The following is a 22064-nucleotide window of genomic DNA, read 5'->3' on the forward strand; positions in this document are numbered from 1 at the left end:
TGGCGCCAACTGAACCCCCGTTCCGCGGTGCTTCACCACTAGCACCGATATAAATAGCACCCGGATGTGAACCGACAAGTTCATTTAAAACAACAACAAAGGTAAATGTACGTGTCTAGAGCAGGTGTATTATTATTTTTTTTAACACAACGCACCGAGGTAAGATTGTTTACGTTTATAAATGACGTGTTGTCTTAGTTTGTAGTGACACCGACCGCTGCGTTGGAAAAAAAAAAGCCAGCTAATTTGAGGCTACTTGGTTAGCTAGCGGCTAACACCTTACCAAATATGAGCGCAGTTTTTCCGAGTAAATTTGACGTTTAAAACTGCGTTCATCTGGTAAAATGAAAATGTGACTAAATTGTGCTCCTGTTTTAATAGTTTTTAGTCTCATAACCTCATCTCGATAGTTGTCTTGTGTGATTTTTCTCAAATATACAGATGGGTGCAAAAGTCAGTTTACCGTTTGATTGATGAAAAACAATAGCGTTTGAGCCACATTTACATTACAACAACATACAAATTTAATTAAATTTTACAAGTGTAATTATGTGCTTAAATGGCTGGTATGTCCAGTTCTTGCACTCAAACACACAGGTCTACAGTTGTTCATCAATTTACTTTCTTTCCTCTTTTCTATTTAAATCAGCAATTTTCACATTTACAGAGGAATCGTAACTCTTGAATTTGGAAATGTGTTTTTATTCTTTAGCTCCAGCATGAAACTTCTTGTCTCTCTTTAAATTGTATCCCTATATTTTTTGCAGGGAGATGCAGTGTGGCTCCACATTCCCAAAGCGTATCCAGCTGACAGTCCACTGACAAAGGACAGGTATGGTATGTTCAGTAAATTTCGTAGTACTGTAATCGAGACGTATTAAAACGGGAGATTGTTGTCACGTGTGGGACGCAGCCAGGACTTGACAGAATTGGACTTTTCCTTGAATTGTCTGAATATCTTTACTGTCCCTTTTTCTACCGTTAATGTATCCTTACCTATAACCTGTATAACACAATTGGGGGGGGGGGGGATTGAAGTGTGCACCAAGTTGCTGTTAAAAATTTACTTATCACATTAAAAAAACATCTCATTTGTTGTCGTTAAAACTTTCATATTAGGCAAGGCTTTGGCGTCATCTCGCGAAATCCTAGGGTGTTTTGGAAAGGGATTTAAAAAAACACACAAGCTGAATTCGTGGCTGTGCTTAATCTACATGCAACTTAAAAGTTGCATTTACTTCATTAAATTTATCATAGAAATAGTTGTCATGCTCAAGAAAGCCAATTGTGTTTTTAAGTTCAGACTCAACAGGTAGTGATGGCTCACCAAAGGCCACTCGTCGCCATCATCACGACGCTCCTCGGCGCCACCTTCGGCGGTCTTCTCGTGTGGCGAGCGTTTAGCACCAGAAAAAAGCGGCCACCTTCCATCCAGAGGGAAACGCCGCTTCCTGTCGCCGCAGAAGCCAACCGGTGCTCTCCACGTGAGGAGATTGAGCCGGCGGAGTATGAGAAGACACTGGCGGCCCCTCCTGTGTGCATCCCGTCCTCTGAGAAGCTACTGGCGGTGACGCCGGTGACGGTGAGCTCCCAGGAGGAATGGCAGCAGCTGTGGCCATCGATGCAGGAGGACCTGGCAGCGGTCCCGGTACTGGGACTCGACTGCGAATGGGTAAACGTCAGAGAATTTTAAGAAAAATCACATCAGACTCGGGGAATGATCAGTTGGCTTAATTAATTGATCAACTCTGAAATTTCTGTAATTCTCCATGAAAGCAGAGTTATCTTTGTGTTGAAGCAAAGGCAGGTAAATGAGCTCATAACCTGCAGGTTGAGGGGAAGCACCTGTGGCTAAAGCCAATATGTGGCAGTTTTTTTTACTTTCTGTACCTGAATTCTCCACCTCTGATTTTCTCTGCTGCCAATTTGAAATAATGGCCTATTTGGGGTGGAAATTTAAAGTTATTTTGTTTTGTTTTTTAAATATATACTCGAATAATCAACAAATTAATAATTGTTAGTTCCAGCCCTAATATCTAGCTACCTCAGTTGGGAAAAAAGAAGAAAAAAAAACTTCATATGGGGGGGTGGGGGTTCGAGGGGCACCGATTACTCAAGAGAAGTTATAATTTTGCAAAAACAAAATCCAAATTTTACAATGTTGTGTCACAAGAAAAATGTCAATACGAGTTGCTTTTTCTATAAACAAAGGGGAGAAAAGTGAGAGAACTTTTATTTTGAAGTGGAAGACAATTTTCTTTACAATACTCTGTTCTGTGCAGCCTCACTAGTCTAAACACAGTATTCTGATTAATTTAGTTTGTGGAATACGAGGTCGGCAGCATCCGTCCATCTCAGAGGGCGTCCATTTTGCCACTTGTCGACTGAAAATGACATCACTTTGCTCAGGTAACGTCCAAACACGGCTCAGCTTCAGCAAACAGGTGAGCTGTGATTGGTCATTACCCGAGCAACTGTGATGTCATTTTCAGTCGACAGCTAGTAGCAAAATGGCCGCCCCTGAGAGATATAAACAAGCACGTATTGCTGCCCAACTCATTCCATAAACGCAAGTTTAGACCAGAAATGCAGACCAGTCGTTCTTTACGCAGGTGTCGGCGAATGACCGCCCCCAGGTGGTCTCCCTGCTGCAGCTCGCGTCCTATTCGGGGTGTTGCGTGTTGGTACGGCTGCCGGCGTTCCGCGGCGCGCAGCTCCCACCCGAGCTGGTGGAAGTTCTGCGCGACCCGCACATCCTGAAGGCCGGCGTCGGTTGCCACGACGACGGCCAACGGCTGGCGCGCGACTACGGTCTGTCGCTCAAATGCACGGTGGACCTGCGCCACCTCGCTCTCCGACAAAAGTGAGTTTCCCGATATCGTTTGTCGCAGTTTTGCTTTTTCCGCTCAAGCATTTGCGGCTTTTTTCCTCAGAGAGGCGCCAGTGAGCAACGGGCTCGGCCTGAAGTCGCTGGCAGCTGACGTGTTGAACGTTTCGCTGGACAAGTCGCTGGAAGTGCGCTGTAGCGACTGGGAGGCGGATCAGCTGACGCCGCAGCAGGTTATGGCACACTATTTTTACCTCCGCCAAAGAATCCGGCTTTTTTGGGTCGAAAGAGTTTCATTTGAGACTCGCCACTTCAATTCTCATTAAAAGAAAAGAAAAAGATTTTGATTATTTTATTGCATAGTGTCCATAGATACTTTATTGATCTACAAGAAAATTCACAAATCTGTTCATGCCAATACATTTTTGTTTTTTAGATGGCATACGCCGCCAAGGACGCCCAAGTGTCCGTCGCCCTCTTCTTCCACCTGCTTGGCGTCGGCCCCGAAGCCCACCCCACTTCTGCCAACGGGCTTTCCTACGCCACGTTGGCTGCCCGCTGCCAGGGCTCGGTGGACGTGCCTTTCGGGGGCCGGTGGGCCAACAAGGCGGACGAGCGCGCAGAGAGGACGAGGCGAATTTGCGGGCCCCTGAAGGGAATGTCCTCGAGCCCCGGGAGCCCCGAGTCTGGAGATCAACAAGTCCCAGACCCCAGGAAGAACAACAAAAGGAAGCCACTGGGCGTGGGCTACTCGCCAAGGTGGGCTGGAGTCCAGTCAGGCCGCTTTCGGCTTTTGCGCGAATCAACCTTTTCGCCAAGTGTTTGTCCCACCGAAGCAGCCTTTTCGATTTTCTGTCCAACATTATGAAGAGGTCTATTAGAGTGAACTGAAACGTTTCCTGTCGTGTGTCAGGAAGTCTCCGCTGTACGACAACTGCTACCTGCACGCTCCCGACGGTCAGCCGCTTTGCACATGCGACAAGAAGAAGGCCAAATGGTACCTGGACAAAGGAATCGGAGGTGCGCTGTTCATGACGAGGTGTAAACACTCTCACTTCGAGTCGTGTTCTTTTTGCCACGTCACTGTTTGATGTACGGTTCGTTATTTGGAAATTTTTTAGGCAGGGGTGTTGTTTTTAATGCAATTGTGGTTTAACTCCATGGCGCTGCATCAGAAATGGTTGAAAGTTGCGCCGAAATCAGTCAAAGAGGGAGGAGCTGTAAATTTCCTGTTTCCCGACTGACCAGGAATCCCCGTGTGTGAAATGCAAATGGGGGTCCAAAATGCATTACAAGCCTAAAGTACAATAATTGGGGATAGACCGATAATCGGCCAGGCTGATTATCGGTGCCAGTATTTGGCATTTTGACATATGTCGGCCTTTTTACGCAGGTCGATTTAAAGCTGGCATCTCACTGAGATGAACCCTGACGAAAACCCCAAATTAGCTACATTTGCATGCATTTGTCCTTCAGTGAGATACAGGGAACTTTTTTTTATGGATTTATTTAAATTTACACTTTATAAAAAAAATGCTCCCTACAATTTATATTTAAAAAAAATGTAATTAATAAATTATGTTGAAATTTTGGAAAACTTTATTTATAGTCAAAAACTTCAGGGAACTATTTACTTGCTTAGTTTTTAATTTAGCTTAACACATGCTGAAGTTCCCTGCATTTTTTTTAAAATAATTTTTAAATCAAGCTGTCAGTTCTTTATATGTTTTAAAGGAAAATAAATAATGCATTTAAAACATTTTGACGCTAATATTTTCTCTTTTACTGCAAATAAATATCGGCTTGAAATATCGGTTACCGGTCTCTTTGACTAATAATTGGCCTTGAAAAAAACATATCAGTCTATCACTAACAATAATTTAATAAGTACCAATTCATTATTTGTTAGTTTTTATGCTCTTTCAACACTTCTCGAAGATATCACAAATGGCACCAAATGACTAGTAATTGTCCTCAAGAAAGTCCGTTGAAGTGATGCAATCTTGACTGAGACGAGCTTTGCACGTCAGGTAGTAGCCCGAGTTGTTTATTGAGAGTCTTGGAGGCGGGACAACTCCTGCGTGCAAGCAATTTTGTCCCGCAATGCCAGGAAAAAGGTGTGATTTTTATTTATTTTTTTGGGCACCCGACCTTGTGTCGCATTCCCGACCTTGTGGCGCTTGTGTTCCAGTACTCCAGAGCGAGGATCCGTTTGTGGTGAGGCTTCTGTTCGAGCCATCGGGACGTCCGGACTCCCAGCAGGATTATTACCTCACCGCCAAGCAGAACCGCTGCGTGGTCTGCGGCAGAGAAGACTCTTATATCAGGTTTGATTTTTACCATAAATGTTTTCCATAAAATTCAAAAGAAAAAATTTGAAGAGTTTTTTTGGTGACTAGTAATAAAAAGTGACCGTTCTGGGCTACAGTTAGGGTTTTAAGTGACTTTTTTCAAATTAGGCTTCCAAACTAGTGTTGGTGTTTTATGAATAGGGTTTCAAGTAATTGTTTATTTGGGTTTTAAAATAGGCTTTTTAAGCGAGGGTGTGGCTTTAATGTGACTTTTTCCAAGTTAGCGTTTTAAGACCAGCATTGGGGTTGAAAACAGGGTTTGAAGCCAGCGTTATGTTTTCATCCCAGTTTGAGGGTTTACAAAGAGTGTTTCAACCCAGAGTTAAGGTTTCAAACCAGTATCAATATTTAAAATAGGGCTTTTAAGACAGTTGGGGTTTTCAAGCAAGTATTTGGGTTTTAAAATGGCGTTCGTAGATGTTGAGCGAGATTAGTTTGAAAGAATGACTCTGCATCCCCGTACCGTCCTCAGGAAGAACATCGTCCCTCACGAGTACCGGCGGCACTTCCCCAGCGAGATGAAGGATCACAACTCCCACGACATCCTGCTGCTGTGCACCTGCTGCCACGCCGCCTCCAACGTGCACGACGCCTCCCTCAAGCAGCGGCTGGCCGAAGACTTTGCCGCCCCGCAGGGCTGCGAGGTGAGCGTGCGGCCCACGGAGGACACGGACCGGCGCCGGGTGCGCTCGGCGGCCCGTGCCCTTCTCACCGCCGGCGGCGGGCTGCCCTGGTGGCGCCGGGTCGAGCTGCAGGCGCTCATCAGGAGCTTCCTGGACGTGACCGAAGAGCGAGAGCTGACGGAGGACGAACTTCGCCGCGCCGCCTCTTTGGAGACCAGGTAGGTGGACCGCGCCCTTCACACTCGCTGCATATTGAGGTCATTGGGTTAAAGCAGGTGTTACTATTTCAAGCCAGGGTTCGAGTGTCAAGCCTTGGTTTGGGTTTCAAATTTCACTTCAAGACTTGATTATGGTTGCGAGTTCAAAGCAATGATTAGGGTTTCAAACCTTTGTGTTTCACAGCCCAGGTTAGGGTTTTGAAATTTGTGTTTCAACCCAATCCTGGGTTCGATTTGGGTTTGAAATTAGGACCCCAAGCTTAGGTGACGGTTTCAGCACATGATTAAATTATTGAATTAGGATTCCAAGCTTGATTAGGATTTTTAGCAAAGATTAAGGTTTCAAGCCTGGGGTCGTGTTCCAAATTTAGGGTTTGAAGACACGGTTAAGGTTTCAAATCCATGATTGGGTTAGTTTAAATGGGGGTTAGAGTTTAAATTTAGAGTTTAAGCAAAGATTAGGGTCTCGAAGACACAGTTTGGGTTTCAAGATATGATTAAGGTTTGAAATTAAATTTTCAAGCCTGTGTTAGGGTTTTGAACTGTGTTTCAAACCAGGGCTAGGGTTCCAGGATATGGGTTTCAATTCTGGGTTAAGTTTTCAAATTTGGGTTTTAAAACATGGTTCATATTTCAAATCAGGCTCCCAATCTTAAATTAGAGTTGCATTCTGGTTAGTTTAAATTTGTTGAGTTTGAAGCCAGGGTTAGGGTTTTAATTTAGAGTTTGAAGCAAAGATTAAGATTTCAAGCCACATTTAGGGTTTCAAAATAGCTTGGTTTTCAAGACATGATTTAGGTTTCCAAACCTGGGTTACAGTTTGAAATTATTGTTTATTATTAGGGTTTCAGACATGGTTAAATTAGATTCAAATTAGGGTTCCAAACCTTGATTTGTTTCCATTTCGGGTTTAAAAAGCAGGGTTTAGGGTTCCAATTGAAGCTTTTGAGCAAAGATATCCTAATCATCAATCAAGTCTAGGGTTAAATTTTCAGACCAGGTTTTATGTCAAATGTTCCGTTTTTAAGATTTCAACGTAGGGTTTTAAAGCCAGGGTTTGTTTCTTTGAAGAAATCAAAGTTGCGACTCTCTCCTCAGGATTTCAAACGAGGCGTACATGTGCCACGGCCTGAAGGTCGTGCGCGCCTACGCCGAGCGAGGCCCGCATGGTCTGATGGAACTGGAGCGGCGCTGGAGGCAGCACTTCCTGTCCACCATGCGCCCCAAACACCTGCCGCCGCTCTGGTGCGTCCGGCACAAGCACAACAAGCTGCTGCGCAAGTACAGCGAAGACCTGCCCGTCAAAGGCGACTAAAAGTTGGTCACCGAGCTTTGCAATCAACACCCGTGGTAGGATTTTGCTTTTTTAAAAAAAAAAAAAAAAAAAAAAAACAGATAGAAGTGACACATTTGTGAAATTTACAGAGATTTTTTTTAAAACTAGACACGCAGCTGCCTGCTCTTAATCCTTACACATTGCAGGTTAGCAGCTAACGCTAATGAGGCTCATCCTTAACGTTTCTGGTCGCTCTCGCCCTCTTCATTTTTTTTTTTCTCTCTATTGTCAGCCTCGCTCAATAGCTCAAGTTTGTGCTCTTTTGAAAATGTCATCTTTTTTTGATCCCCTTGAATTTTTCTGAAGATGAGATTTTGACCGGCGTTCAGTGGCGACGAGAGCGACGCTAATGCTAAATGCTTACGTTTCTTCTTGCTCCTCCCTGCTGTTTTTCCCGCTCGACTATTGACCTTTTCAGTCAATAGATTCAGTGAACATTTCATCTTTTTGGATCCCCTTTAATTTATTTCAAGTTGAGACCCTAACGGAACCCAAGTCATTTTGTTGTGCCTTCTGCCCACTTCCCTCAACTATTGTCCTTTCAGTCAATAGATCAATTTCCACTCTTGAAAATATGTGAGCTTCTTGGATCCCCTTTAATTTATTTTCAAACTTGAGTTTTTGGCACGCGCTCGCACTGGGGGCTTAGCAACGGTAATGCTAAGTCCTTAGTCCAGACTATTGGCCATTTCAGTCAATAGATCATGTCGTACGCTTTAAAAGCTTTTTTTATTTTTATTTTTTATTATTCCCTTTTTATTTATTTCAAGATGAGATTTTGAGCATCTTAATCGGGGGCGGGGGGGGGGGGGGAGCGACGCTAACAGCTAGCCCGTGCGTAAAAATGCTCCCTTTCCCAGGAGCGGGACGCCTTTCCGAGGTCCATGTTCTAGTGGGTCTCCTAGTCCCGATTATAGCCCAAACGCACCGCTAGCCCGTTGAGCGTGATTTAAAGACGACTCTCCGAAGCGGACAGAAAATGTTGTCTTTGTAAATGTGAATGAAATACTGTTAATAAAGTTTGTAATGAAATTGAAACACAAAAGGACAAGATGCCACATTCACTTTGTTTTTATTCTTTCGTACAAAATCACAGTTTTCATAAATAGTCTGTAAAAGCGGTAAAAAAAAAAGAAAAGTGGTTATGAATCGCTTGAGACGATCACATTTTTAATCGTTTACAATCCAAGCTATGCTGGGTTAAGGCCTCTAGATTTTGGCATGAGGAACGATCCGTCCCTGGAAATGTGTCCCAGGGGACGACTGGACAGATCGTTTCGGCGTCGGACACTACGGACGACTGCAACAGTGGCGCACGAGGCGGCTCGTTCCAGAAGGGCTTGCATTCCACCGATGCCATTTTATTTTTACAAAAGTGGCGGCGGCAAGGAGTGAAAAGTCACTCTGACATCTTTTTTTTTTGTTTGTTTTTGTAAAACTGCATTCCCACGAAAACCTCCGTCAGAAACCCCGGATGACGTTTCTGCCCAAGGTTTTGCATGCTAAAGTACTGCATATCCTGACTGGGACCATTTTAAAAAGTGAACATGTGGGAAGTCACAGAGGGTCCTGAAGGGGTTTTAGTCCAAGTCTCACACACAGACAACTTGAGAGTTTTTTCAGTCACTTTTTGGGGGGGGGGGGGGGGTGTACGTACGTTTTATGGGAGGGAAAAAAAGATTGTCACGTTAACAAAAGCTCCCAAGTGGCCAACAGAAACGGAGGGATTTGGTTCCTGGTCTTAAAGTCCTTCAAGTGGAAGTCAACCTTAAACATTTATAGACAATAATATGTTATATGTGACCTCACTAGTCTTTTTTTATCCATCTCAGCGGGCGGCCATTTTGCCGCTTGCTGTCGACTGAAGATGACATCACAGTTGCTCAGGTAACGACCAATCACAGCTTACCTGTTTTCTGAAGCTGAGCTGTGATTGGTTGTTACCCGAGCAACTGTGATGTCATCTTCACTCGACAGCAAGCGGCAAAATGGCTGCCTTGCGATATTGATTAAAGAAATAACTGCTGGATTTTGCTGCTTAGAACAGATTAGTATCCAAAAATATATTTTTGAGTTGACTTCTGAGTCTAATTGCAGTTCCCAATTACTAACCCACATAAAGCTTGCATGAAACTCGGTCTAGGTCTCAAAGCAAATGCCGGAGTCTTAAACCAAGTCCAGTGCAGTCGCTCGCAAATCTTAAGTCATTTAGATCGATTCTCGTGTGAATCTTTTGGTCCAAGTCCTGCGGAGTTCTGAAGGGTTTCGTTCAGTTCTCGCATAGAGTCACTACAAGTTCCAAGCTACTAAATGATGTGAAACTTGCATGAAACGTGGTCCAAATCTCAAGCAAATAGTCTTTCAGTCTCAAACGTCTCTTGGTTCAACTCTTCCACAAGTTTGCAAATTGGACGTTTCACTTCTTTTGGTCCAAGTCTCGGGTTAAGTAGTCCTTTTTTGTTTGGTCCTGGCCTTAAGCAAGTTGTAAATACAATATTTAAATGTGTAGGTTTCTTTAGAGTCCAGCACCGATTACACATCAGTTGATCTCATGAAAGTTTGACGCGAGTCTCAAATCTTTTGGTCCAAGTGTCATTCAAGTCTTGAGTCACTTTGTAAGATTCGTGATTCCCAAAGTTGCAAGCCAAGTCTAAATTAATTGGATCGAGTCTCACATCTTTTCTCAAAGGAGTCCTAGTTTAGTCCATGTTTTTTTGTTTTTTTTTATGCCAATTATGCCGCGTTCCCAAGTCATTTGGACATTTCATGCAAGTTCCACATCGTTTAGCCTCAAGCTAATTTGTTGTAAATAATTTAGTTTTCATTGGACTGTCATTTAAGTTCTGTGTCTTTAGTCACTTGGACCACGCAACTTAACCAAAGTACCAAATGAGTCGCAAAGTTGCTAGTAAGACCAAAGTCATTGAGATCAAGTCTCAAGAGAGGCCTGATTTTTTTTGGGGGGGGGGGGGGGGGCAGGTAACTCAGAGATACCACATCATTTGATCGAACTCTCATGCAAGTGTAAAGTCCTTCTGGTCCAAGTCTATAGTTCCCAGGTTACTTGTTCAAAACTGAAGCGACATCATCCCGCAACAAGCAAGATCCTCCTGTTCCTGTTCCTGTTCCTGTTCCTGTTCCTTTTCCTTCTCCTTCGTCCCGGAGACATTATTGCTTTTACAAAAACATCCGACATTGTTCTCGTCTCTTGCTCTGGGACAGAAGACTGGGAACTTTGTTTTTCACAGCTTGAGCTACGACGCGTCTGGTAGTGGTGCGGGTTTCCCGAAAGGACCCGAAAAGTTGCTGGTGTGTTTGTGGGGGGCCGGGGGGCCGGGGGCAACAAGTTCTTTGGAGTTAGTTTGACTTGAAACATTGGCACACATTATCAAAATAAATACCCTGGAAGCTTGGCACTGCTGGGAAAGGATTTGTTTAAAAAATAAATAAATACTACTACAGAAACCATAGAGCTATTCAAATAGACTTTTTTGTCAGCACAAAGCTACACCAAAATGTTGTATCTAACACCTAGCAACTATTAGTGCTTTTTCTTTGTCTTATTTCTTCATCTTTTTCCAAACAAGCAATCAAAATCAAGCCGTGTATCATCACACCTTCCATTTTCAATTGGCAATCCAAAGACAAACCCTAAAAACTTTTTTTGTATCGCGTAAGACATTTTCCAGAAAATGTCCTCCATATTTCTATTTTAGGCACGCAAAATGTGGGACTCCTCTTGAAGGATACATGAAAATTGCTTTCACTAACGTCCACACAATATACTAAAGTAGACGCCTGAAATAATAAATAAATACAGTAAAACATTTCATCTAGTCTTTTCTTCATATTTAGCTCCCTCCGTCATTGTATTTTTTACATTTGACACGATTTTCCGAAGGAGTGGAATTTTGTACAAGCTATTTCAGCGTCTTTCCTTCCTTGCACCGTTTTTTTTTAATATGCCAAATTAACAAACCAACCCCCCCCCCCCCCTTCACTGTCGATAGAGCCAGGTTGTTGTAATTGCCGATAGAAGCCAACAGATGGTGGCAAAGCCATGCTTATGCCTAAATATGTGCGTCTCAATTCGGTTCAAAATACTACTTAGACAAAAATGGTAAATAAGAGAGAATTGGTTCCCAAAATTATCTTCGGATGCTGAACCACAATTACAAAAATGCTGCGAACGAGATAACTTTTTTTTTTTTTACGAATGCGCCTTTCCAAACTTCCAGGTCACATAAACACTACATATTTGAATATAAATCAACTATATTTTTTACTCTTTGTATTTTTGATCCGAGCCCAAATTTTACACTGAAAAATTTAGAAATGTTCAATTTCAAGTCAAATAACAAAAATACTTTAAAAAAAATCACGTTTTCAGTTGCCACTTGAAAATGAAAAGAAAGAATGATACATGAATGAAAATCTTCCTAGCAACAGACAAAAGTCAAGCTTTTGGTTGGCTCAGCTGGGAGTTCTCGCAGAGCCTCACAGGTGACCCCCTAAGGCGCTGGTGACGGGCTGGTCCGGGGCCCTAGTGAGGGGGCCCGCCGACTGTCCCTGCAGCCGTTGGAGCTCCAGGATGCTGTCGATGGCGCTTTGCAGATGTTCACTGAGCATGCTGTCTTCCCGCAGAGAGCCGGGTGGCGGGCTAAGGGGCGGCGGCGGCGGCGGCGGGGCGTCCAGCCTGAGGCATTTCACCCTGGGGGTGTCCTGTGGATCTGGCGCTTGAAGGTTTTTCTTTTTGGATTCCGCTCCATTGGGGATCTTGTCATCGCGCCGAGTATGCCGCGACGCTCCGTTGGACAGCCGGCCCGCGCCGTCCCGCTCCACCGCCACCACCGCATCGTCGACGGAACTGTGCACCACCTTGCGAGAGCCGCACTCCTGCTTGATGGTAAGCCGGAGACCCCCCCGCGAGCTGGAGCGGTACGTCTTCAGTCCAGGCGGGCGGTCTGACTGTCTGGTCCAGACTGCGACCGAGGCCTGGGAGGACGGCGGTGGAGGCTGCGGGGTCCCCGAGGACGATGCTGATGAAGTCAAGGACATCAAGAAAGACTCTGAAATAATATGAGATGTTTGCCAACAGTATGTGAAAACGCAGTATTTTTGGGAGCTGATGTTTGCGTATTGCTAACCTGGGTCTCTGTGTGCCCGCCGCCTGTCTTCTGCCAGGGAAAAGCGTTCCGCCTGCAGGAAGAGACGCTCCAGCATCACCATCTCGGCGGACGGGCTCTCCTGCTGCGGGAAAGGGTTCCGTTTTTTTCCCACCAGGGCACACGCTAACAAATAATCCTCTTTTTCTTTTCGTTTACCCATGCTTCCTGGACCAGTAGCTGCCTGTATTTGTTTACCATGTCCTTGGTGCGCTGCAGCAGGAATCGTGACACCGTGCCGAACTCCTGGTCCACTACAGGAGGAACCACATCACAGTGACATTCGTGGGTGATACAGACCGAATCCTACTGCTAGAGCAAAAATGAAAGGTAAGTTATTTGACCTGACTTAAATTGGAAGTCAACCTTAAGCTTTTCTTGACAATGTTATATGTGACCTCACTAGTCTAAACAGGACCTTTAAAAAAAAAAAAAAAAATTGTATTACATTTGTGGAATATGAATTATGCAGCAAAATCCAGCCGTTTTTATCCATCTCACGGGCGGCCATTTTGACACTTACTGTCGATTGAACGTGACATCACAGTTGCTCGGGGCTCAGGCAACGACCAATCACAGCTCACGTGTTTTGTGAAGCTGAGCTGTGATTGGTTGATACCTGAGACATGAGCAACTGTGATCTAATTTTCACTCGACAGCAAGTGGCAAAATGGCCGCCTTCTGATATGGATAAAAAATTCATTTGAACTATTTCTATTAGTTTAACATTTTTTTCCACTTTTGTTAACAAGAGTATGAAAACCTAGAATTTTTTTTATTGTACATTTAGAATAGATATAAAATTTGTGATTAATCGGGAGTTAACTAGTGAAGTCATGCAATTAATCAAAATTAACATTTTAATCGCCTTTCTTTTTTAAAATCGTGTCAGGTGAATAAAATATTTCATTGTAATTAATCACATGACTTTAATAATTAACTCGCGATTAATCACAAATTTTATATCTGTTCTAAATGTACAATAAAAAAAATGTTTTAAGTTTTCATACTCTTATTAACAAAAGTAAAAAAAAAAAAAGTGGAAAACTAATAGAAATAGTTCAAATGAATTGTTGCCGTCAATGGCAGTGAATGAGTTAATAATTTCAATAGTTCGAAGCATACTGCAAATGTATTATCATTATAAGCGGAGGACTTTGGCGCCATCTTGTGGTATCGTAGAATGTGATCGAAAGAGAACAAAATGCAATCAGTTGAGCGTTTCAGCAAACAATCGATGGCAAAAAAAACATGAGTAGATCAATTAGCAAATTAGCAAAGGATTCCTCTCAATTCATCAACATGCACAAAAGCGTTGCCGGCCAACCTAAAGCTAAATCCTCCTGAGAGGGCGGGTGTCCGGCGCAGACGTGGTACGGCAACAGGCGGCGGGTGGCTTCTGTCAGGGTGCAGAAGGCCGGGCTGGTGCGCGGGTGCTGGACCGCCAGGTGGTCCGAGCAAAGCAGCTGCTGGAACCTGACGTGCAAAATCAAAACATCACTGGCAATTCGGGAATATTTAAGTTCAGTAAGATGTAGCTTCAGTTAGCCTTCATTTTTACATTTTTGTTTTTATTTTGTTAAATGGGAAATCAACCCCATTTTTCTTTTGACAATAATATGTTCTATTAGTAGAATATGAGTTAAGCAGCAAAATCCATCTCAGGGGGCGGCCATTTTGTCACTTGCTGTTTAGCGAAAATGACATCACAGTTTCTCATGTAACAACCAATCACAGCGTAGCTTCAGGAAACAGGTGAGCTCTGATTTGTTGTTTCCTGAGCAACTGTGATGTCATCTTCAATCAACAGCAAGTGGCAAAATGGCCGCCCCCTGAGATGGATTAAAACGTATGGATTGTGCTGCTTAACTCCTATTCCATAAATGTAATATTAATCCGAATGTCATGTTTATGCCAGTACAGTCACATGTAACATATTATTGTCAAGAAATGTTCAAGGTTGACTTCCGCTTGAATTCTTTATTTGTGTTCGTTTTTGTATCTATTATAAGTGCAGTACTTGTGAGGAGGGTCTATTTGGCCCACCTGTGATGTCGGCTTGCTGGTGTTAGGGTTTCCTCCTCCTCCTGCTGCAGCTCCGCGCCTGCCAGCTGTGTTGACAAAAGATGACCATTATGGGAGCAATATTAAAATGTCACGCCGTTTCCATTTTCCCACCTGCTGGCTTCCTGGCGCGGGGCCGCCCTCCTCGGGAGCCGGGAGCCCGCCCCGGTGGCGCTCCCGCGTGCTGGGAGAGGGCGTCCGGACGTCGGGAGTTAGTACGTCGCTCTCGACGACCAAGGCAGCTGTCGGTGCTGACACAAGTGTTGTTTTTATTTGTGTTACAAATGGCTGCCGTTGCCACACCCAGCCTTTTTAGACGGACTGAAAATGCATTCTCTCTTGGGTTGAAGTCTAGAAAATGGATGAATGTGACGAGAAGAGAAACTCACTGTTTTGTGTGTGCTGTCGGACAGGGGTGCCCACCCACCCTGCAGCTGAGGGGTCCGGCTGTTGTTGAGGCACTGGGATGCTGGGGGTCAAAGGGGGCTCAGAGGACGACGGGGCCTGGGAAGGCGACGAAAGCGAAAACGAAGCCTGCGAGCCCGGGAACTGATGTGAAACCCGGCACAGGACTTGCTGCCGTGGGGAAGAGCCCTCTAGTCCAGGAAGGAGGTTTGGATCGGGGAACGTGGCAGAGTCCTGGAGCGAAGGGGACGAGCCCAGCAGGGACGTGTCCTCCGAGTCGGAAGGGTCCGACGCGGTGGTCGCTGGTTGGCTTTCTTGCTCGTTGTCCACCGGCGGCGTGGGAGAGTCCGCAGGTGCCGACCCAACCAACAGGTCCGATGTGACGGGAGAGCCAAGTGCTTGCTGAGGTTAGATGACATTTGAATAATTATTTTTCATATTTATTACTCTTTTTCTTGTAAAATTATGACTTTTGTGACTGTTTCCACAAAAAAAGGACCATTTTCAGACAAAAGCATTCTTCTAAACTTTTTTCTTCTAAAATTACATAATTATGACTTACTGCTCATAAAACAACCAAAAATGTATTATCGTGAAATTCAACCTTTTACCAGCTAAACCAATTACAACTTAATGACTTTTATTCTTCTTAAATATTAAAAAAATAATAATTATAAAGAGTTTCGATCTGAGGTTCTGACCTGTTTTAGTTGTTGCATAAAGTCCTGGTTCTGACGAAGGGACCGGGCCACATCCTCCACCACTAGGGCCACTTTGGGGGCGGGAGGCGGTTCCGGTGGGGTCGACAGGACGGTCGCCACGGGCGGCGAGGGGGCAATGGGTTGCACCGACACCTGCTGCTTGCTCACCTGACCCAAGCGCTGCATGGGTGGGAAATTACAATTTGTAATATTACTTCATTCTCGTTGGTTAGTTTTTGTTTTTTCTCGTGCAATTAAATTTTTTAAAACCTTTTTGTCAAATACTGCCTTTCTCACTTTCACTTCCCACTTTATTCTGCTAAAATTCAAAAATGTTAATTTTATCCTTGTAATTCCCCCCAAATTCCCTTTTTTTTTTTTGTAAAACTACAACTTGTAAATTACTCTCATTCAACTTAAATTATATCCCCCATATAAGATTACAAACTAATATTACATCTTTTTTCATGTAAAATTCCTCAATTTTTCTTGTTTAAAAAAACAATATCTTAAAATGGTGGCCTTTCTCACATAAATATTATACATTTATTTTCATAAAATTCCCCAATTTTCTCTGCAAAAATTAAAACTCACATTTTTATCCTAGTAACTTATGTCTGTTTTCATGTAAAATTATGACTAATTTCTTTAGTCGTGTAAAATTCACAATTGGTAAATTACTTTTATCCACCTTAAATTACCCCCTGTAACTTATAGACTAATATTAAGTCATTATTAAGTTTTGTTTTTTTCCAAACTACAATAACTGCTTTACTCCCACCAAATTCCAACATGACCAAAGCGCTACAAGTTGTAAACCTCTGTGATTGGGTACGTCACCTGTGGATGGAAATCTTCCTCTGTGCCGCTCCTCTCCTCGGGAATACCTCCCTCAGGTAGAAGCACCACCGAGGTCGTCTGGAGGCCCAGCGGAGCGTCGGTGGCCGCCGCCTGCGCGGGTTGAGCCGCGAAAGGCAAACCCTGCACCACTGAGGGGGCGTTGACGTTGATCAAAGTGATGTGGTTTCCCAGAGCCGGTCCGTGCACCAGGGCGGCCCTCTGCCCCTGCCCGCCGTTTACGTAGCTCCCGGCGAGCTGCGCCGGCATCTGGAAGACGGTAGGCGAAAAGATGGTGGCCTGGCCGAGGGCGAGCTGCGCCGTGGTGGTGAACACGGGGCTGAAGTTGAGCTGTCTCTGGGGCACGGTTAGGAGCTGCGAGCCGTCCACGATCTGCCCGCTGAAGGGAGTCCCCCGCGGTCCTGGAGGGGCGGCGGTCAGTAGAGGTCCGGCAGCAGGCTGGGCGATGGTCACCTGGGACTGACCCGGCAGAAGGAACTGGTTTTGGCCTTGAAAGAGTCCCTGAGGTTGGAGCATGAAGGAGCCGCCCTGGTTGAGCAGCTGCAGGCTGACGGGTTTGGGGAGGGGCTCAGACGGCGCCGGAGCGGAAGGCTTCTGAGAAAGGAGAATATTTGGAGAGGCGGTCCCAGGGACGAGCGTGAGACCCGGAGACGGTTTTTGCCCTAATGGCTTTGGGCTAATCTGGACCAGTCTTGGTTGGATGCTGATGGGCAGCTTGGGCTGGATGGGGTGAGGGGCGCGCTGCAGGACGATCCCTGGGGCAGGGGTGAGGAGAGGTCGGGTGCTCGCGACTTTATTGACAATCATGCCGGAACTCTGAACCAAGGAAGTCTCCGATGAGGGGACGGGGAAAACATTCCCAGGTAGGAGCCCCATCAGCTGAGGAGGGGGGGCGGGTTTTAGAGAGGGGCACCCTGGCCCCACGGCCAGCAAGGAGGGTTGTGGCGGCTCCACGGCCGCCTGAGTGTCTCTGGGCAAGGTCGTCGCCCCAACCTTTGCTACAAACGGCACCGCGGGAGGCGTCAGGACGGGCGGGTAAAGCGAGTCCCCCGTTTGCGTGACGGTCTGCTCCGTGATGTCGGCCTCCTTCAGGCTCTGCTGCAGGATGTCGCAGCAGGCCACTTCCTCTTCCTCTTCCTCCTTCGCCGCCACCTGCAAAACCAACACTGATTAACCGCCAGGCCTTATTGCGTTTCATGACCATTTCAACTTCAGCCTGTTTCATGTTTTTCCTTCTTTTATTTTTCATTACTTTAATGCGAATGCATTTTTCTTCTGGCAATTATTTTGACATGCATCTACTTCCACATAATTCATCCGATTCACATCAGTCCAGTTTCAACATATTCCCAAAATTCACGCCTTGCAGGCTATTACCTTTCCCATTCCAAAAATGTACAGTTTTCCCAAAATTCCCCATTTTCGACCAAAAATTCCCCATTCATTCCCAATGGGACATTCAACACAACAGATTCACATTGTTTTCATTTAAAATTCAAAAGATTCAGCACATTTTAACTCACCTTGGTAACAATTTTCAACATGTCTATAATTTGTACATACCACCCAAAAAATTCTCCATTCATTTCCATTCCACGTCGTTTAATATCATTCCGTAGCATTCCAAATGCATCCCTATTTTCATTCAGAATCTCAGCATTCACACACATTTTTTTCCTGTAAATCGCAAATGTCTCGTTGGTGTAAAGTATTCCTTGGCTAATTCTTACCTCCTCCATCGACTGGCATCCGGGTGCAACCGGAGGCTCCCCTTGCGGCACCTCCCCCCGCTCGGGGTCGTCTGCGCCCTCCGGTGACGAGAGGAGGGCCTCCTCCAGGAAGGAGAGATCCACGCAGCCGGTCGGCGGCGTACTCGGGGAGCATCCGTCGTCCCCCAGCAGTGAGACGGGACTCTGGAGGCCGCAAAAAGACAGGAAGACAAATTCACACTCTGTACATAAGGTAGCGGTGGCTTCTTTTTTTTTTCTTCTTTTTTTTTTTTTTTTTTACCGTCAATCAATTCAGTGCCAAATGATTGTTAGAAATTCAAACACAAGCTTTATGTATCTGTGCCATCAGAGTTTGATTTTGAATTTCTTTAAAAAAAAAAAAAATAATTTAAGCCAACAAATTTCACCCCCAAAATGTTTTGCCCACCACTAAAAAAAATTGCACGTGGGTGGTACAGAGATGCTGTGATTTTTTGTTCCCATCAGTTTCAATTTGAGTTTAAGATGAATTTTTGACAATGAATTTATTTTATGGTAAGAAGGAAAAAAAAAAATTTACAAACATGAATGCAATTTTTTTTTAATATATAATAAAATAAACACCCAAATAAAGCACAGATATCTGAAAAAAATCCTCCAATTATTTGTACTTTGTCACCTGATCGACACTTACCGGGGCATCTGCGAAGAGGGACGTCTCCCCAGAGGAGGCGCTAATAAGCAGGTCTTCGGTCTGCAGCTGGCGGGAGGAAATGAGGAAACATTTTAGAGCTAAAATGGAAGCAAGATTTTCCTCTTTCTTTAGTCACCTCGGCCGTCCCATGAAGGAAGTCGTTCAGGGCTTGGGGGTCACTAGGACACAAAGGAGTCACAATTCCATCTGAGAACACGCACTTTTTATTGGCAACATCACATCTTTGCTGTTTGCTGTCACAAATTCATCTACGGCGATGCCATGAGGCGCACGTGGCCCAACTCGTGAGTTTTATTCCGAGATCTGAGCCATCATTTGGCCCTTTTATTTCCAATGTCCGTTGAATAGTAGCAAAAAAAAAAAATGTGTTGAATGGTTCTAATTGAAAATGCTTTGCATTCAATTTAATTGTTGTTCCTGCATGCTTATTACACAAACAACATTTTAGAGCGCCATTATCCTTTATCAAAAAGACAGAAGCACAAGGACTTTATTTAGTAGGAGTGTTTTGAGTTCAAAGCACAATCATGGCACAAATTAACTCATATACTCAAGTTCCCACTGGATTTCATACTAAGAGTAATTGATATTATTTTTATTTTATTTTTACCCGGAGCAATTACAACTTTATACAGTGCTGTGCTATTTTCTATCCCATTTTAGGACAAAAACTCACCACAAAACATCAAGAAGACAAGTCCCGTCTTCATCCTCCATGTCCACTGCAGAGGAAGATCCCGCATATTAAACACATGAACAGCAGGTCTGTGAAAATGTGTTCTTTCATTATGTGTGTGTAAATTAAGATATAACATAATTAAAAATAAAATGCCAGTAAATTGTATGTTTTTTAATCAGATATTTTTTATGCGTTTTCATGTTTTGCACATTTTTTTTAAAAGTATAACTTAAAAGAAGTTTAGATTTATTATATGATGAAATGTCACCACTAATGACTTTAAATTTCGTAATTGAAGATAAAAAAAAAAACAAAAGGTCAGTAAAATGTGCCTTTTAAATGATGTATATGTAAAAAATGCATTTTATGTTATTTATATAAAAACTTCTACAAAGAAATTCTAAATTTGTAATTTTTTGTTATTTAAAGGTGCATTGTGCCGTTTAAAAAGGTAATATTAAAGCTTTTTTCTACATTATGCATGTTCCACCAATGCCCAGATGAGTACAAAGAGCCCTGACTGTTTTAATGGGAGTGCACATATCTTCCCTTTATAGTAGAGTGTGCGGACCCTCACACTCCAGTTTCCTTGGGGAGGGCCGGAGTTTTTCTTACCTCATTTGAAGTCATGTCGCCGTTTGTCAACTGTGGCTGTTGCTTTAAGATCGTGCACGTGCTCTTACGCGCACCATAAACGAGCCTGACACATATGCTGCAGTTATGCTTTGGGCCAGAGGTGGCAGTCGCGAGTATAAAAAAAAAAAGTGACAAACTGCACAAAGATCCTTTAACTCAAATGGCTGTCTTTATATATATATATATATTATAAAATAAATAAAAAGCAAACCGGTCAGTAACTTCTTTATATTCTGACCATGAAAAAATATATATAATTACGTATATTAAAACATTGTTTGAATTCAACTCCACAAATTATGACTTGTTTTTATGATTCAAATGTTCTGACTGTCTATGACTTTATATTCAATGATGAGAAAGAAAACCAAGTAGCAACTGATTTTTTTAGGGTTTTTTCTTTTCTTTAAATGTTGTATATTAAAAAAAAAAACGTTTTAAATATTTGTAATCAAATAAAAAGTTCAACTTAAAATATTAGGACTAGTTAGTGTTCATGATCAAAATGTTCCAAATTCAATTATTTTGTATACGTAAATGTTTAAATGTACTTTTAAAAAAAAATAATAATTATTGTTAAATTGTACCCCAAAAATAAATAAAGTTCAACTTTTAAAAAAAAAAATATAAATCTGACTACCGTTTCGTTTCTATGAGAACGCCTGCCAGTGACGTCATCAGACAACATCGCTAAAAGTTAAGCCATTATCGTCATTATTAAAGTCCCCCGCTCCGCTCCGCGGGTTGGGGAGCCCCCTTGCCCCCCCACTGCACCTACTTCACTGGCGAGAGGCTCCATACAGAGCGGTCGGTCTGAGCGCTGGTGGCCGCCTCATGGGGAGTGCCGGCCGGGTTCGGTCATCTGAAGGAGTCGCTGGCTGCTGGAGGAGGGGGGGCGCTCCTGGCCGAGGAGGGTGCGAGGGATGCGGGGAGACGGCGGCTGCTGGAGCATGGCTGCTGCGGAGACTCTGGAAATACAACATAGTTCTTCAGTCAGTGTACCCCCATCGTTAAAATAAATAAATGGGGAGGGGGACGGGGGGGTTGTTTACCCCACCGACAACCGCATTAGTACATCACGCCCCCCATCCACCTTCTTCCCAAACCACCTCTCAAATAATATTTACAAGGAAAAAAATGTTATCAAATCATTTTTTTGTGGGGAGGGGGCGGGGTGGTGATGAGGATGTTGTGATGTGAGAAAAGGGGCTGATGCTGACAAAAGATGCGGCGCGTGGAAGCGTTGCGGCCCCCGCGGAGCTGCGAGACACGCACGCACGCTCGCTCGCACGCACGCACGCTCGCTCGCTCGCTCGTCGTCTTGTGATGAAGAAGCGAGTGAAAATGGGGAGGGGAAAAAAAGAGCAAAAAGGAGAAGACTCACCCCTTCTTTGTGCTTTATTGTCCTGTCAAGCGGGCCTCTGCGCCATCGATTCTCACTCGGGGCTCCTTTCAGATGCTAAACGCAGGAAGAGGGGGGGGGCGTGGAGTGAGTGTGAGAGAGGGGTGGGTGTGAGAAACAGACGGCAAGAGTCGATCGCACGACACAAAGGTGCAGGGAGAGAGAGGGGAGGGGAAAAAAAAAAAAAAAAAAACACGGATCCACCGTGAGCATTAGCGGGTGGCAAGGCGAAGGGCGGCCGCCTCTTGAGCGTCTTCAGTCGGATAACGCTGGAGGTGAGCCCCGCTCTTCAGCGACGAGCTCGATTCCATAACGACACTGAGTTTAAATGATGTTCGACCGCGAAACAACTTTAAAAAAACAACAACACAAAAA

The 22064-nt window shown here is 44.2% G+C and overlaps 2 protein-coding genes across 9 annotated transcripts; one reads left to right on the plus strand and one right to left on the minus strand.

The window, feature by feature from the left end:
• The first annotated feature begins 38 nt into the window (after window positions 1–38).
• exd2 (exonuclease 3'-5' domain containing 2) lies at window positions 39–18511 on the plus strand. 5 transcript variants are annotated; one of them, XR_015097013.1, is made up of 13 exons: window positions 47–159; window positions 768–832; window positions 1299–1672; window positions 2613–2863; window positions 2934–3060; window positions 3264–3586; window positions 3741–3847; window positions 5019–5154; window positions 5651–6019; window positions 7118–7369; window positions 12000–12452; window positions 12540–12850; window positions 14998–18511. XR_015097013.1 is itself a non-coding variant. In XM_086094131.1 (11 exons), exons 3-10 carry the CDS (start codon window positions 1319–1321, stop codon window positions 7332–7334), a joined length of 1884 nt encoding a protein of 627 aa, XP_085950257.1. In that variant the 5' UTR covers window positions 39–101; window positions 768–832; window positions 1299–1318; the 3' UTR covers window positions 7335–7369; window positions 12000–12147. The 5 variants fall into 5 exon arrangements, 4 of the variants coding, with proteins under 4 accessions (XP_085950257.1, XP_085950256.1, XP_085950260.1 ...); XM_086094131.1 differs by lacking the exons at window positions 12540–12850; window positions 14998–18511 and having other exon boundaries at window positions 39–101; window positions 12000–12147; XM_086094130.1 differs by lacking the exons at window positions 12540–12850; window positions 14998–18511 and having other exon boundaries at window positions 1304–1672; window positions 12000–12147.
• Window positions 9329–21763, minus strand: LOC147162422 (BRD4-interacting chromatin-remodeling complex-associated protein). 4 transcript variants are annotated; one of them, XM_086094127.1, is made up of 15 exons: window positions 21672–21763; window positions 21066–21255; window positions 19649–19694; window positions 19088–19130; window positions 18952–19017; window positions 18279–18461; window positions 16531–17700; window positions 15691–15870; window positions 14974–15391; window positions 14699–14835; window positions 14567–14631; window positions 13848–13996; window positions 12680–12774; window positions 12503–12605; window positions 9329–12394 (listed from the first exon to the last, which is right to left on the minus strand). In XM_086094127.1, coding segments are annotated over exons 2-15 (3198 nt in total). In that variant the 5' UTR covers window positions 21067–21255; window positions 21672–21763; the 3' UTR covers window positions 9329–11852. The 4 variants fall into 4 exon arrangements, with proteins under 4 accessions (XP_085950253.1, XP_085950252.1, XP_085950254.1 ...); XM_086094126.1 differs by having other exon boundaries at window positions 9329–12424; XM_086094128.1 differs by lacking the exon at window positions 19088–19130 and having other exon boundaries at window positions 9329–12424.
• Between the last annotated feature and the right edge of the window lie 301 nt (window positions 21764–22064).

Source organism: Leptonotus elevatus, chromosome 14 (genome assembly GCF_054856555.1).
Source record: "Leptonotus elevatus isolate MCC_2025b chromosome 14, RoL_Lele_1.0, whole genome shotgun sequence".
NCBI classification, from domain to species: domain Eukaryota; kingdom Metazoa; phylum Chordata; class Actinopteri; order Syngnathiformes; family Syngnathidae; genus Leptonotus; species Leptonotus elevatus.